This window comes from Perna viridis, chromosome 8, assembly GCF_037379345.1.
Source record: "Perna viridis isolate PV_CMFRI_1.1 ecotype Kerala chromosome 8, ASM3737934v1, whole genome shotgun sequence".
Classification (NCBI taxonomy): Eukaryota; Metazoa; Mollusca; class Bivalvia; order Mytilida; family Mytilidae; genus Perna; species Perna viridis.
In genome coordinates this window covers 3,573,583-3,591,868 of record NC_142452.1, presented here as the reverse complement: position 1 = coordinate 3,591,868, position 18,286 = coordinate 3,573,583, and the positions used below count along the sequence as shown (strand labels likewise).

Below are 18,286 nucleotides of genomic sequence, written 5' to 3'. Positions count from 1 at the left end.
CTATCCAAGACAGCTAGAATTCTGCCCCTTGTCACTGAACAAATTCAATGATGGAAAAAACTTCAACTTAGTTCCCTCAACTTAAAACACCAAGTTTTCTCAATTGTTAGCCATCTCATCTCGCCTAGACTACAAATATGCAAAAGATATATGTATTGTGCTACATGAATACCATATATGCATGTCTCTAAATTGCATGATTGTGTAAATGTCTTATCATGTCATCTGATAATCTGATGGATATTAATGCTGAAAGTAAATGCTCCCTGAGCAGGAGTGTATATTTGTACATTGTAATATAAATCCCTGCCCTGAGGGACCATGATAGGAATAAAATAAAATTGAATTCGAATATGAATTTACAGTACAGTGTATGAAATTTGTTTCATTAGAAACATTATACACAAAAGAAGTCCATCATACTAAAATGACTTAGTAAACATTAAAACACCAATTATTCTTTTAGGTACCAGAATTAAGCAGCGGTTCCATCAGTAAGAACAACCACATATGGCATAAGTTGAAATCATTCAGGATTTGGAACGAGCTGCCAAACCACTTTAGAACCCAGAGTTCTGTCAGTCAGTTTAAAAGTATCATCAAGGCATGGAATGGCAGCTCGTGCAACTGCTTTTTTTTTATAATGCCATAGATTTTATCCGTCTGATTTCTAATGTTGGCATTTTAGATGTTTATTATATGGAATGGCAAACATGTATAATTCACGATGTAATTGTATAACCATTAGTATAACTTTGATAACTATACAATCTGAAAATTTTTTTCATTAATAATCCCTGTGACTCAATATATACAACACCTGTACATGCACGTCTCTCTCTAAGAATTTAAATGTATATAATGTAGTTAATTTCTTATAATCAACACTTCTCTGATAAAATATATAAGCATGGAAACGATGGTGTCTTCAACGTGACCTTTGCGTTAGCAGCAAGGGTCAAAGCAAACTGTGCCATTAAAATCTTCTTTTTCCTAATACTTTTTTTTGCGAGGTGAGAGGTCAAGCAGGTGAGAAAAGTGTTGACAGGTAAAAAGTTATAAACATGTTAGAAGAAAAGTATAACAAGTGAAATCATGTCGATGAAGAGCAATAATATAAATTGAACTTCATTGTACTAGAGTCATTTACACTATAAACTGTTTAAATTTATTTTTGAAGACATTCATGATGCACACTTAGGACGTAGGTGGACTGATATGTAATGTCATTTTCGTACAAGTAAACTATTGTAAACGCATGTTTTCTTATGTTTTTAAAATCATGCTTGTATGTTTGTGTTTTTATGCATCATGTAGGCCATAAACATTCATGATTGAATTACTTAAATTAAGTCCTCTACCTTCTTCTTCTTCTGTGAAATCAGCTCCCCCTTCATGAATCCAGGTCCCAAATGATATTGTTTGCACTAATAACCACTTTTGGCCCCAAGTATGTTTGCTCTTTGTCGTGGATCTGTAATTAAAGAGATTTGCAACTAACTGAAAGAAGGGGAAAGAGATCTCATACTTGTTTTATCAACAATGGTAACTTGACTTTAAAAGTCCCCTCCCCCAGTTTAAAAAAAACATTCAAAATTAAATTCCTTTCCTGTTTTATCTTATAAAATGTATAAGATGTATGATATAATGTAAAGTATATAAGATACATGTATCATATGAAACATTAAGGAATATAGATCTCATGAAGTATGTACATGTAAGATATCATAAAAAACTATATGAGATATCTTATAAACTGTACTAGATTTCTTTAAAAATATTTTTCTAAAATATCTTTTAAAGTTTATAAAAGATGTCTTATATACTTTATGTGATATCTCATAATAAACTTTGTAAGACACGTACAGAAAGAAACACACTGTCACAGTGACTGATCACTGTCATAGTGGTGTACCACTCTAAGATTGATACTAAAAACCATTTTCGTCTTTTAAGATATTGTTATTTTTTTCAGTTCTGAAAGGGGTAGAGCTCACCACTCTTAATACAAAAGAAAGTAACAAAGAATTTCCCTGCGAAAAAAAAATTCTTTGGTACCACTGTAATAGTATGTCATGGTATGTGTCTTTCTGTCCTGTATCTTGTACAGTGAAACTTCTCCAAACTGGCCACCACTGGGATAAGAAAAAATGGCCGGTTTTGTGAAAAATAGCAATGCATTCTAAGAGCTGTTTCCATTAATATGTTCTATAACCCTACACCTTGTCAGTTTGTTGGTCGAGACATGTTTAATGACAACTCAAAACTTTTGGCCTTTTATTACATTTCAAAGCTTGCATCATTTGTAAATGATTTTATTTTACAAACGGAACTGCCGACAAAATAATGTTCACAATTTTGAAAGAATGTGTATTAAAGATCAAAGGGCTGTTAATTGATGGTAATTAATTGTTTTGTTTTCATAAATTACCTATCAACAAAGTCTAATAATTTCACCTCTATGTTGTTTTGGCTTGGGTACAGGTCACATTAGCTGACAGTTAAAAAATCGTATTATTAAATGAACCGGTTGCCTGACGTGTGAACACACCAATTAACCGCCAACCAGTGACAGAATGTAATGTCTAGATTCAATTTGTTGTTTAAACTACTGTCCCCTTCAATTATTATCTTTCCACTGATGATATGCAAACCGGTCAATGAGGGAATTATTAATTACATAATATTACGTAATCATTTACAGTTTTGTTAAAACATTTATTACAGGTGAACAAAAACTGGACGGCCGGAATTGAGAGGTTGTTTTTATTTGAAATATGTAACTAAAACTGTGAAAAACTGGCCAAAGACAGTTTTAGGGGATGGCTGGTCTATTGAAGATAAAACACACAGGTTTTAAGGTATATCGGCCGGGACTTTTGAAATTGCTGGTTTGAAGGGAAGACTGGTTTTCTGAGGGTCCGATTTAGAGGAAGTTTCACTGTATACTTTTTGAGATACATTGTATCTTGTACATACAATTTATGAGATATCCTACGTGTTTTATATTATACATGTATATTATAAACTGTACATTGTATAAGATATCTTGAATATGTGATAAGATATCTTATATATATATATGTGATAAGATATCTTATATATGTGATAAGATATCTTATATTAATAGAAAATATCTTATATAAATAGAAGATATTTACTAAATTGTAAAAGAGATCTACGAATTAATATAAATATGGCATGCCATAAAGATATGCACCTATTTTTCATTCATTACTTTATGTTATGGACACATTGTACCTACTTTGTGTAATTTGTATCTTAAAAGGTATAGTGAAAGCAAGGCTAGTAGCCTCTCGAGTCTAAACTTCTGTCATGCTTAGGATGTGCACCTTTTATATTTGATAGGACAGTTATTAGACTTAAGTAAAACCATTGAGAAAGGAAAGAATGTGTAAGGACATCTGTGTCTTTATTACCAATTTTTGATTGCATTTTTGACCCTTCAGGATCAAAATACCTTACATGTTTGTCACTGGTTTATGTATGGAACTTCCCTACTATTTCTGAACTCTACACGAAAATATAGTCCATGTGTATAACCAGTAAATAGGTTTCTGGTAATTGTTCAGCTCAATAATATCCTGTATTTTCTGCAAAACAAAATTAAGATATAGTATTGAAATCAATTGAAGATTATTTAGTTATGAAATTGCATTTAGGGAATTTAGTTCTTACAGTGATGTATTAAGAAATGATAAATGTGTTTTACATGTTCCATTAAGCACACTGATTAGTCAAAACCTTCATCCTATCTTTGATATTTTATAGGTAATAAACAGGAAGTGAAGATTTTAACCAAGTAAAATTAGCTGAAGTTATTGATAAAAAGTGTCTAGTTTTGGAAATCTTTGTTCATCAAGGAAATTATCTACTTAAGCTGATATATTGGTTTGAGTATATTTACAGTGTAGGATAAATGCTGTTAAAATAGTTCTTGAAAGTTGGCGCAAATAAACTTTTGGATAGATTTAAAAGTTTGGGGAAAATGTTGAAATGGAACAAAATTAATGTGAATGTGTGTTAAGTTGGATACTGTTGATTACAGTCTATATAATTAAAAAATCAGTAGTGTAGATTGACATCCAATTCTAAATAATGTGGGAAGGCAGGTAATGCACCAATGTTTGATTACAGTTTTATTTTACATCATGTAATCTTTTTTCTACGCTTCAATTTTCACTAGAATTAAAAACCTCCAGTGCTAACAGCACTTTGATTATGCAGACTATTTATTTAATATACACTACAACTTCAAGGAAGATACAAGAATAGATATACCCATACATTGTATCATGTTCTGAGAAATTTTACTGTTACACTTTTGATATTTCAGTTTGCCACAATTTGTCAATGTGTATGAATGTATACACGTATATTACATAAAACAAACATTATTTAAGTTCTAATAGCCAACCTAACCTTACTTACGTGTAAAGACTGTTGGTAACAGTTATATCAGGTTGGCCATTTGTCCAGACCAGTTAAAAGTCTGGGGCAGACAAAAGAGGAAATGAAACCTGTGACATGTTGAACAAATCAGTTTTCATGGTGCAGATGGATACACCATAATGATCCATGAGTTCATGATGACTACCATAAAATTTCTGTAGTGACGACTTCAGTCTTGTAGCAACATAACTCTGTTCCAGAAGCCAAATTGTAAGAAGTCCAGCGCAATACAAAAAGTCTGAGTAGTAAGGCAAGCTCTGGAATAATGTATGAGTTGTGATATGAAAACTCTATACGCACATAATGAAGGGATGTTGCCACAGATGAAAGGAAAGCTGAAAGGAAAAACAATGTTCAATTGTATACATGTACAATGTACTTGATCAAAGTTTTAATAAACCAACCTCAGTGGATGTTAGAAATGTATTTTTATATTTACTATTTTGTAAAACTAGCATATGGATCTTTTAAAGACAAATGTACCTAAATCCTGTTTAAAATTTACAGATTTACTTCTGTCTTTCCCTCCTAAACATATTTACATTACATTTTTCTCAGCAACCTCAATATTTGGAATAAAAATCTCAGCGAAGGATCCCATACTGTTTGGACTACATTCAGACTTCCTATTAACCAACATAGTGCATATTTTCAAGCCGTTATGATTAATGACAATATATTCATTTCCATTTTGTCAGCAACTTTTGTCACTGAGCCACATGATATTTTGACATAATCTTTCATTCTACATGTAGGTATGCCATATCATGGTATTTGATTTTTGGTTTGTGGATTACATTTAATTCCTGTTTGCAATTTGACCAATTGGTAACCCGTACATTTGAATAATGATTTTAATAAATAAAAGTGTTTGGTAATTTCTGCTATGTGTTGGCTCAAAGATTTCTTGTTGTAAAATAAGTTGAAGTCCAGAAATTTCATATTTTCATGATTCATGTGGAATGTAGCATGTAGACAAATGGGGTACATGTAGATCATATACACCCGTTTATGCCTAAAATCTTGTTATTATTACTATCAGAAAAATTCTATTTCTATATTTATTATTAAACTCCTTGCCAGAGGAAGGTATATAGTGATTATGCTGTCTGTCTGTTCATCCATTCTAATCAACGCTTCTGGCACTGTACAACGGAATTTTATGGAACTTTTGCAAAGTCTTTATTACATGATGCCATTGTGCACCTCTTTTTTCTTTTTTTTCTGAATGACACTAGGTTTCCTGCTGTAAAACATGGACTTAGTCATTGGTTGACCAAGGGGGACCGGACCATCTTCTAATCCACAATTCAAGAGGGTCAGGTGTTACTCCTCCAATAGGAAAAAAAGAATTAATATGATGAAATGCAAATAAATGTACCAACACATGACCTAAATACAAAATAGTAAATACTTAGAGATCACCAAAAGGTCTTCAATTAGTAGAAGTAAGCCCTGAAAGACCCCTGCAATAAAAGTAATAAAATCCATGGTAACCAAAGGATGACACCTCAAAATATAACTAAAAAGAAATGATGACACAAAGACACATTACTGACCCACATAGTACATGTAAATTATGGTATACATGCAGAGTAGTTACTTGTAAGGTCTCTTTAAAAGACTATTGAGGTGTCTTTTATGATATAGGTTAGAGCTACATGTACAAGTATACAATTCTTATATGGAGTGGAAATCTCTAGTTCCATGTCTCTACCATCTTAAAATCCTTGATATTCATTTTTTAGCTCACCTCGCCAAAGGCCAAGTGAGCTATTGCCGTCACTTGGTGTCCATCGTCGTCTGTCGTTGTTGTTAACAATTATACAAAACTCTTCTCCTCTGAAACTACTTGACTAATTAGAGCCAAATTTGGTATCATGCATAGAACTGACATAGGGATTTTTGATTCGTCAAAGAACATGGCCACCATTACTAAGAATAGAACATAGAGGTCAGACAGTAGTTTTTTGCATATACATGTATCTCCAAAACTGTTAGGTTTAGCTAAATTTTGACATGGATAAAAGTGTTCAGCATGATGAGATCTACCTCTGGTCAAATTTTGGTTTTAATCTGTTAAAGTCTCACTAACCACTTCCGGGTCAAATGGCCACCCCCCTATGTAGTACCAAAAACACACTGAACCTAGACATATGCATTGTAAGTGCATTATGTGTGTGTATTATGATTAAAAGTAGTCAAAATGAAGCTGAGAATGTGTACTTTAAAATCATATATGTAATTAACTACAAAAGTGTATGAATATTGTTTACATGTGTGAGTAATTTGCCTCCATGCTGTCAGTTAGCAGAACAGGTAAAAATGTGGATTTTCAGTATTATTTATTCAAGTAAATTTTGTGAAGAATTTCTACTATCATCGTACCATTAACATAATGATTTTGGAAGCCTTTTTTTCCAAGCTTCGCAACAGTATGCAACTTTAAGATGTCCTTTGTCCTGGGAACTCACAGTGAGACTTTGAAAATTACTTTTTTAACATGTAAAGTAATGGAAATGTTAGAAGTGGTTAGTGAGACCTAAGCCATGTTGGAGTTATTGCCCTTTTTCAACAATTTTTACAATTTTTATTGTTATTTCTTTAAAAAAATCTTCTCCTCTGACACTACTTTTCCAATGGAAACTAAACTTGGCATTTAATGTTCCTTGGTGTATCCTGCATAGAACTGACATGGGGATTTTTTATCTGTCTAAAAATATGGCCACCGTTACTAAAAATAGAACATAGGGGTCAGACATGTATATCTCCAAAACTGTTATTTTTAGCTACATTCTGACATGGGTAAATATATTCAAATATTTGTTTTAATTGGTGTAGCCATCTTGGAGTTCCTGGCCTTTTTTTTTTTGTTGCTAATTCTATACGCCGGTCTAAGACGGGACATATTATGGTATACAGTTGTCCGTCTGTCCGTCGTCCACACTTCGTACAATAACTCAAAAACACTTTCACAAAATTTAATAAAACTTTGGTGAATTGTTCATATGTATTGACGTAAGCTCTCTTTCAATTTATAAATTTCAGATTTTTCATTTCTGTGTTATGAATTTTTTTTTCTTAAAGAAAGGGGGATTTTCAAGTTTTTGGACAATAACTCAAAAATACTTTCACCAACTTTTATGAAACTTTGGTGCATTGTTCATATCTATTGATGTAAGCTCCCTTCCAATTTGTTTAAATGTCTAATTTCGTTTCCGTGTTTCGAAGATTTACTCTTTAAAAAAAGCCGGAAACGGCTAAGGAAATTTTATTCGTTAAAAAAACATTTAAAACAGACCACTTGTTATGATGATCAACTAATAAATATAAAAGGTACTTGGTACTTGGTAACTAAGCTTGTCAGAAAAGTGTGTTTTAAACGAGATAGAAATGTACAGATGAAAAATCAAGGCATCAAACTTAGTTAAACTTGAGGTAGCCTTGATAGTGCCAAATTTTTTGTGCATTTCTTATTTACTTTTTTTGGGGGGGATGGAGGGTATTTGACAGGGCTCACAGTATTTCTAGTTGATCATATAAATTCGTTAAAAGCATAAGGACAAATTAAAAGGGCAACAGGCGTATCATGCACTTGAAGCGCAGCTCTTTATTAATGTTATTTCTTTCAAAAATCTTCTCTGATATTATTTGATCAATTGAAACCAAACTTGTTATGAATGTTCCTTTGTGTGGGGATTTCTGATCTGTCAAAAAACATGGCCACTGTTAATAAAAATAAAACATAAAAGTCAGACAGTAGTTTTGTGCATATATCCCCAAAACCATTAGGTTTCTTTCAATGACTGAAATGATCCTTATTAGGACTCTTATTATTATCAAATCTAAGCCAGCAGTAAGGATAATTGTAAATTCTCATAAAAATTTCCAACCTCTAATAGCAATTAGAATAGTAATTTGACCCAATAAAATTGAACAAGTTAATAATCTTTCATTTTTTTATTGTCCCTGAAGGAAATTAAATGTCTCCATGATAAGATTACATAACATTTTATTATACTATCTCATTCTGTAGGATAAAGTAAACACTGTGATAAATTTCATTGGGTACAGTTAATAATAGATCTTTTGATTAGTCATTTACAAACCTTGGGAAAGTAGAAAGACATTGGATTTCTTTTATTTGGAGAAATGTTGCTATAGTGTGGTATAACTCTCTAGTAAGCACTTTTTTCATAATTAATTTAAAATGTATATTAATTTGATAAAGTAAAGTCAGTGTTGCTTCTTACAGTCTACTCCATATACAGTTGTAAATAGGGCCGAAAATTATAGAAGTCTTCCTAATACTGTAGGAATAACATGTACAGGTATAGCTTTGTATATGTGCATTACACTTGCACATGTATGTTTTATATAAAATCATATTTAACCTTGTCCATTTTATATAAATTAATAATTACTATGAATTCATGAATTTACTGGGTTTTATTCACAGAGTTTTAATAAACAAGCAACATTCTAAATATTGTCTAATAGCTGTGTTTTCATCTATCAAAATATTTCATGCGGAAAAAGAAGATGATATTTTTCATTGGCATCTACATGTATTTATACCCCCAGTCTAGTCTTTTAACTCCAAGTTTTTACATAGTAGTTCACTGAACAAACTCCTTGCTAGCTCAGACCTCACAGTTCCATGTCATGTAATATTTTGTACATGAGAAAATGAAGCATGGATTCTCTATTCTCCCTTTAATTTTCATTTTAATCTGAATAGTATATATTGGAAAAAACATATTTAATTTCATTTTTTTCTCTCAAGTTTTTGAGTTTAGGCTAGACACAGCTAGCATCTGTCTTATTTCTAAGTTTGAAGCATTGGTTTACTGACCCCTTCAACTGCCATTATCTTCAACACCAGAATTTAAAATTGGTTTTTCAGAAACTGATGGAGTGTCCATTATGTCCACTTGAAATTAAATTAAACCATCTCCCAGTAGTTCCTGAACCATTGATATGGTAACGGTCAATAATTAGTTTTCCTTTAATGGCTTCTGTGATACTAATCAGGTAATTGATGGTCAAGATGATACTTAACAGCAGATTGTAAAACATGGTATGGTTATAGTAGAATATTTGCTGTTCTGATTTCTAGTAGACTTAAGCTATGGTACAAAATCAATCTGTCTAATAACTGTCATATAAATAATGTAGAATGAATTGTTTTGAAGATTAGGGAAAGTATAGCCTATTTATTCATGATCTTCTGTTTATTCTTCATGGGTAGATGGGGAAAATATAACTGATAGTGGGGGTGGGGGGTGGTGAGCTCTATGGAATGCAGTCAAACTATTTTGGGCTTCTTGTTTGACACTAAACTATTTTTTTCATGCTCCCAGTCTTAGAGATATTAAGTCTTTTAATAAAAGAACTATTTAATATAAAGTACATTTGTTCTTGATTTAAGATTGAAGTTTTGCTATAAAAAAAAACTAGGACCATTTTTACAATAAATGAGCTTGTGCCATTCCATAAAGCCATGTCATGGTTTTTATAAAAGCCATTTAGAATGGACTTGCCAGCTGTCTATATTGAGTTGTATATTGTCCTCTGGGCTATTGAGTTCTTTTGGTTGTTGTGAATAATTCACTGAATATAACATACAGCTAATGTCAGTTGTATTTGTTTTTATAGGATGAACTTTTACTAGAAAAAGTGATAAAGAATTTATTTCAAAAAGGTAGGTGGATATATTGAATGTTATTGTTTAGAAATTTTCTATCACACTTCTATTATTGTGTACATGTTGTTGCATGTATATGTATTTCATATGTCATTGCATTTGGTAGATGGCTTTTTAGCTACCTGGATCAGAGGTCCTTGTTCCATCACTCTGCCTCCATCATTCATAAACTTTTCACATTTTGCACAACCACATGAAAACCCTTTGACCAACTTTAACCATACTTGGCAGATATAATGTATGCAAGAGCCTTAACAAAAGTAATAATGTTTGGTTCTGCTTGATTAAGAAAGAAGGCCACCAAAAGCCATTTAAGCCAAGGCCACTCAAAGTTGCCATTTGGCCTAAATCTTCGCTTTTACTGAGCCAATAGTGACCAAACTCGGCAGAAATAATAAAACTGACATTTTAAACATTTGATAAAATTTTGGTTCTACTTGATTAAACAAGATGGCCGCCAGAGGCCATTTCAGCTTTAAATGATCAAATGATTTGACCTCAAGTTCTCCAGGTTGAGGCTCTCTGGAGCGTCTAGTTATGGCATAAAATGGAGTCAAGAACACTTTTCATAATTCGTTTTATTCATGATAACATAATTACACAATATACTTTGAAGCCTAGCTGTCTAAACTGAACTGGTACAAACGGTAAACCTGTACCAGATGTCTTCCACTGTCCAGTAACCCCTTAATGTGCTTCATATCATTTCTTTACAGCATTGTACCCAGGTGTTGAATAGGGCTGACACCCTATTGTAATCACTCTGTCCATCTGTGTGTCTGTCCATAACAAACTCTATCTGGGCTGTAACTTTGTTGTATTTCATATTTAGCATGAGGGTAGATCAGCTCAAGATAATGTGTCACATACCATGATTGAAGAACTTTGACCTAAAGCTGGGGGGGGGGGGCTCTTGGAGTTCTTAATATCCCCTTAAAAATGAATACTGTTAGCACAATTGAAGTTGAAGTATTGCTTGATTTGTGAATATTAAAGTTGATAGCACCTAGCAATCTGTGAGTCTAAAGAACCTTCCTCTGCCTATGGGCCTGCCATCACCATGTGTCCATGGTTGTCATCTGTTAACTTTTTCAAACATCTTCTCCTCTGAAACTATTAGTCAGATAGACCATAGAGGTAAAATTGTAGAATTAGCAAATAACTCGTAAACAGTTGGTTAATCTAAAATATAGCTGGAGTCAAACTGTTATTGCTCTTTAAGTGCTAAAAATGACTATGAGGGATTTATTTTATATAATAATATGAAAACCGATGAAAGGATTCTTGTGACAATAGTACAGTAGGGTCAAGAGTCGAGCTTTTGAGGGCTAAAAATACTTTTTGGCATGTAAGCGATTCAGACTAAATTCTAGAGCCTCTAGTTTGTCTTCTGGTGTAGTCTTTTCATATTTGGCATGAGTGTAGATAAGCTCAAGGTCAAGGTAATGTGTTTTGTGTCATGGTTGATGACCTCTGACCTTGAAATTTGATCTCAAGATCAAATTGAATTATTATTGCATGGCAGATTCGTGTCTGGGCACTAATGCTTTTGTTATTTGGTGTAGGATTTTGATATTTGGCATGAGTGTAGATTAGCTCAAGGCAATGTGTGGCATACCACGGTTAGTGACTATTGGCCTAGAACTTTGACCTCGAGGTCAAATTAATGATATTTGCATTACTATTTGCATGTCACAGTTGTTGAATTTGTTGTGTATGACAGCACAGTACTTTGACCACATGGGGCCAACATAGATGGATACAATCTTAATGATATCTAGTTGTATTCAAGTTAGCAAATTTGCTCATTTTTTTTCTTTTTAACATATGCATGCTAATTTTCATTGATCTATGTTTATCATGGATTAACATCCTTATGGCACCACCCCCTACGTCTCCTGTAGAAGAACTGCATGTACGATGGCCATTCTATTTTAAACACAGGGAGGATATTTTTTCATTGTCTATTGATCAAAGATTTTCTGGAAGAAGGTTATAAATTAAACTATATTAAGTCATACATTTTTGATCATTTACATTTTCTTCATTTAACTGTAACAGGAATATAGATATTGAACCTTCATACCAGAAAGATGAGTCTATCAAATTATTTTCTTATGCAAGATATATTTGTAGGCTCCAATGAAATATTTTTGATAGTTTTAACAGATGTTAAGTGATTTTGTGGTTGACTACATGTACTTGTAATACTTGAGGTTCAGACTGCTAAACAACCTTTCATCTTCTAAGAACATGATGAATTGTATAAGTGATAGAAGTGTTTCTATGATGATGTGTCAGCCTGTATAAAGTATCTTTGTTCTTGGCTGTTTTGGTAAGGACACTTTTATAATGTCTAGTTAATTTTCATCTCTGTATCATAAGGCCAAGAAAACAAATACATGTGTTTCTACTAGCATGCTCTAAAAATAAGTCAGTAGTAGGCTAAATTTCTAATTCTTAAAAGGTTTTTAACTGGTTTGTTTGGAACACACATTAAGACTTAAATAGTGCTTGTCAAAAAATGGCCAAAAAAAACTTTAGAATAGGCACAAAAAATAGAGTTGGTGGCGTTAGGAGAACACAGGTATTTTTTTAGGCCTAAGGGTCTTCAATGATTATTTTTTCATCTGTTCAAGTTTTATACTTAATTTAATTAAAGTGTGGTTAGTCATTTATGTTCAAGCAATTTAGTAGAACTGAATCTTACAAGCAAGTGTTGTCTAAGGTTATAAATTCACACAGTTTTATGGTAGATAATCATTAAATACTTTTGATCTTAACTTGTAGCCTACAGGTAAGGAGTAACTATATTTATTTATTTGCTGTACGTGTATTTAGCCTTTTTATTAGTTAAGTTTGGTTCTTTCTAAAAACTAGGTAGTGGATGATTCATCATCTCTAAAGATAATCAATGAAACTCTGTTTGTTCATCAGATCTGTCCTTCTGTCTGACTGAAGTATTGTCTTGGCAGATTGCAGCATTGTTATGAAACTTGGTGGAGTGTAATATAACCACATGGAGATGTGCATACTATCAGAAATTTATGTTTGGACAAAAATTATAGAAATGAAGGCTGCTGAACTTAATACGCATTTTCAGCAAAATTTGTCTCGATCTGCAACTCCTCGTCAACAACGTGCAGGAATTGTTATCAAACTTAATTGGGTGTTAGATTATCATATTTGAATGTGCATATTGTCAGGAATTTATGTTTGGGCAAAAATGGTAGAAGTACATCTGTTTGAACTAAGGCATTTTTCAGTAAAACTTTGATGAGTTGTCCTCTCTAACGACTTGCAGGATTGTAATGAAACTCGATTGAGTGTTAGGTTACCATGTTGGGATGTCCATATTGTCAGGAATTAATGTTTTGGTAAAAATTGTAGAAATGACAGCTGTTGTTGACATAGGTGTTTTTCAGCAAAACTTGGTCTCGTGTGTTGTCAGCAACTCCTCCTCAATCACATGCAAGATTGTTATGAAACTTATTGGCATGTTAAATTACCATATTGGTGTCCACATTGGTCCTCAAATGTACTGGGTTCAACAGGCTGCAGGGGTATTAGTCCCATTTGGGGCAATGTCTTATTTCCATGGATCGTCTGTATTGTGAAATATTTTTTGACTGGTTATAGTGTAAAAATTATGTAGGGAATCTTTCCTGTTCATTTCAGTAGTAGAATGTAATGTTTAAAGTATTAATATCTCCAGTGGGCAACTTTCATTTCCACTTACTATATTTTTGAATACAGTTCCTATGAGGTCCACAGAAGGAATTCCATTCAAAAAATGTTTGTAATTAAGACATGCACGAATCACTAATCACAAGCTTTTATCTGGTTCTAAGACAGAACTGCACTTAATATCATATACCTAATCTACTATCATTTCCTGGCTTCTGAGGCAATTTTGAACAATTTACCATCCCTTTTTTTCACCCTTTTTTGGCATGATATCACTTAATGTTCCATTAATACCCTATTTTTGTGTGTGAAATTTTGTCTTAAGTGTAGATTCATGAACTATCTGTCAGAAATCTTGGCCAGTACTGAACCTGACAGGTTAATAATAGCATTAAAATGTGGTTTTAAATAGGATGAAATGAATTTTAGTACAACACAACTGTAGATGATGAAAAGGGAGATTGCAGATGGAACTTGTTATTAATTCAATATGTCCATTCAAATTGGTTTAAATGGCTAACATATTATTATAAAAGTATGCATATATGTGTGGGTTCATTTCATTTGAAGGGGTACAGTTTTCAGTTAATATGAAAGTTAATTTATCTTGACAAATATCTTTTCAAGATAAAGATAAATGATATATGTTATTCATTCAGAAATGTGAGTATAAAGCAGTTGTGCTGTCTTGGATGAAATTTGTCAGGAATGTGATAATGAATTATAGATATCTTACATATACAGTCTGCATTAAATTACATACACTTATTTTTGTATATACTGGTATATGTCTGCAGCAGTGGAGCAATATTACATCATTTATTGTAATTCAGTCTTGATGCATGGAGTTATTATGTTTTTAAAGCCCATTGCAATTAAATATTTTATGAAAATTTTCACTTATATTACCTCATAGTCATTTAAAACATTTAAAACAAATTAAGATCATTTTCTAATTTACTGTTTACGATTATATTCAAGAGAAATTGTTTTTTATTTGCATTTGTTTGAAAATCAACACGTGAAATTATACAGTCTGAACAGTATGTTAAGATGGGGTAGAATGAGGTGTAGTTTAAATCAAAACCTACCTTTGATAAAAAAAATATTTACATTTACCTATTTTATGGTTTGTCTACCCTGTCTGTATCAAACTGAAAGTTAAATTTCTCCTCACTAAAATAAGACTTAGCCGGTTCTCTTTAAACTCACCATTCACACTCCAAGTTTGTCTAATATAATTGTTAATGCTGCATATTTACAATGTATTTTCACAAATATCATAAATAAGTAATTATTGGTGGAAGTAATTAAGATCCCATGATTATGTTAATTAAACTTTATAGTCATAGTTACTTCAACAGATAGCAAGAACTTAAAATTGGCTGAAATGTTTAAAAATCACCCCAAAATCCTGAAAATAAACACCTTAAAAAATTAGTACAATGACTTGTCTGTCTGACCTTCATCCTATAGCTAAAGCGATTATTGCCTACCCATATCCTACCCCCAACCATGTGCATTGTAAAGACATTATTGCCTAACCATATCCTACCCCAACCATTTGCCTTGTTTTGTTTGTTTGTTTGTTGGGGTTTAACGCCCGAGCAGCAATATTTCAGCTATATTCAGGCGATGAACATGAAGCGGATGATAAAATGAACATGAAATGATGATGAAATGGAAAATGGGATGGGACACAAGGATAATGGGGTCGACATATTTCGATTGCCACTGGAAATAGGGAGAGTTGGGTAGGGTCGTGCAATTTAGCCTCCTGTGGCAGAGCCCTATGGTTCCTACACAGGGAGAATACCACAGTAGGGTTCTTTAACGTGCGAGGAACGTGGCATCTTTCCCAACACAGTGCACCACTATGGTTTGCTGTTAGGTTTTCAGTATTATAGCCTGACAACCCCAGCATGTGACACACCAGGGGTACCCCATTCCACCACCTGGGGCACACAACCCAGTTGCTCTGTGGGCAGAGCGCCCTAGCCCCTGGCTAGGGTTCTGAGCACTATTTAGTCGCCTTTTACGACAAGCTCAGCACTGCAGCAGGCCTATTCTTTTGACACATGGACCTGGACGGGGTCATTTGCATTGTAAAGCCATTATTGCCTACCCATATCAGACCCCAACTATGTGCATTGTAAAGCCATTACAATGTTTTTGAAGCTCTACATATCACAATGTAAAAATAATGAATCAAATAATTAACCTCTTCATTGTTTTAGACAAGATATTTCCTTCATCTAATTACAGTAACAGAAGTTTATAGCTTAGGAGGTAATTGTTGCTGTCACATTGCTGTCATGTGATCTGTCAGTCAGCTGATGTGAAGTTGATGAACTGCTTTACTTTAAACTGTGAAATTTACTCCAACAACCAGAGAATAAGCTGAGCAGATTCAGAATAGGACCAACTTCAGCAAAACCAGCAGGAAAATTAATGCACATCAACTGTTATCTGTTTTTATGATTATATTTCGTGTTTTTATGAAACTGAAGCCAAGCTGAGAATTTAATTTGGTGAAACAGTGATTTGAGGAATTATTAGAGAAACACCTAAGGTAAACAGAATTTTCTCATGACTATTGAGTTACTGGTAATGAGATATTGGTTAGATAATTTTCAGCTCATGCATTAGCTGACAACTTTCAAATTAGAACATTATCTTTTGTTGCAAAAATTAATTACATTTGAATGAATGTTTAGGTTTGATTTCTTCCAAGTATTGTGTATTTTTTACTCAATTTATTATCTAAATGTTTACACAGTGAAAGATAAAAAGGATTTATAATTTACTGGTGTTTGAAAAATTACCATGTGTTTGACAATTATGATTGTAATATATAAACTTAGCACATGATTACTATTATTTAGTAGATTTCTGGATGATTACTTTTGTTTTGAAGTCATGAAAATAAATATTTGGTTGTATTAATCAAAGACAATCTTTGCACTAAAATAATCAAAGTATCTCAGCTGTTGTAACCAAAGTGGATTTTTTTCCAGATAGTGTGTTAGGAAATAAGGACAAATAATGAATCACAGTTCATCATCAAGACAGCACAACAGGAGAAAAAGAGATCTCTGTGGAAAAAATTTCCTCAAAGTTGTTCTCTATGTATTCATCTTTTTCTTTTGGGTAAGTTTTTCATTTTAATTTTAAATATACTCGTAGTTTTGGCCTAACAGAATTGCTAGGCATAGCTTACACTGTAAAGTAATTGTGATTTGAACAAAGTTAGCAGTGAAGGATTCAGAGAGGTACATGGAGGGCACATTTTTGCATGATATCATGATTTTCAAAAAAAATTTACACGAAAAATTTTGAGCCCTTGCTTTGCTCAGCAACTGTTTATGTAACATCCCTCCTAACCTGAAATCTTGGATCCCCCACTGGTTAGAGGATGTCTCAAGATTGAAAAAAAAAAAGATAAATCCGAAAAAAAGGTGTTCAATCTTAGGAAAATGTAACATTCATTAAATTTTCATATTCCCAAATAGAGATACAAAGAAGGTATAGGTACATGTAGGGATGTTACGACAGAAAAAAAAATCTCATTATAACGATTAAATAATTTAATGAACATTACAGGTCTTTATTACTACTTATGATTATGCAATCATGAGTTAGAATTTTTATAACAAAACCAGAAGTATGAACTCCACAAAGATAACATCGATCAAAGTATTAAAGTTTCTGACCTTCATCATCATAAATGAACCTGTACTATTATGGTTAATCATATGTCAATGTATTACATAAATTGGTTTGGCATTCTCTTGTCTAGTTTATATAATGTGAGAAAACTTCAGCTCTTGGACGAAATCACAAGCAGGATGTCTGTCTGTCTGTCTGTTGATTGCCTATAATATATAACATTCACATGGGCCCTTAGATAAAAATCACATGGGCCCAACACAAAATATGTGCCTATTGTTCTGTTGATGGCCCTTGAGTGTAAATAGTTTATTTTATAGTGCTGTGCCTATTATCTGTAAACACCTTATTGAACAATACTATTTCAATACTTCTCCTTTTTTGAAGATTCAGTCTTCATAACAACTGTTTCATTTTTATGAGAGCAGAGTGTCACTAGCATGACATTGGCATTATGTTTTGTACATAGATTGTAGCTGTAAGGTTAAGTAAACCCCTCACATTAAGATAAGATAAAAAATCTTTATTTTGAGTCATAAATACAAACACAAGCTATAAGGAGCTTTTGACCGAATATAAAACAATAACTTAACATAAAACAATGCAAGGACACATACACACAGAGCAATACATACAATCAAGCACAAAATAAGCATAGCATGCAAATATTAAAACATAATAATAAGCAGTGAACTAAGCATAAAAGTATATACACATGCATAAACTAAATCTAAAGCAGAAGTACTATTA

The 18,286-nt window shown here is 32.7% G+C and overlaps 1 protein-coding gene across 5 annotated transcripts in view; it reads left to right on the top strand.

Moving 5' to 3' along the window:
* The first annotated feature begins 1,000 nt into the window (after positions 1–1,000).
* LOC148608979 (CD151 antigen-like) overlaps positions 1,001–18,286 on the top strand; it is a 31,644-nt gene continuing 14,358 nt past the window's right edge. Inside the window, exons 1-4 of one of the 5 annotated variants that reach the window (XM_088540700.1) lie at positions 1,001–1,048; positions 10,132–10,177; positions 16,133–16,439; positions 16,885–17,017. In XM_088540700.1, coding sequence (XP_088396826.1) covers positions 16,913–17,017 — 105 coding nt within the window. In that variant the 5' untranslated portion in view covers positions 1,001–1,048; positions 10,132–10,177; positions 16,133–16,439; positions 16,885–16,912. Of the gene's footprint in view, positions 1,049–8,544; positions 8,655–9,489; positions 9,508–10,131; positions 10,178–12,830; positions 12,978–16,132; positions 16,440–16,884; positions 17,018–18,286 lie in introns of those variants that run through there. The other 4 variants (XM_088540702.1, XM_088540701.1, XM_088540703.1 and 1 more) reach the window with 4 other exon arrangements.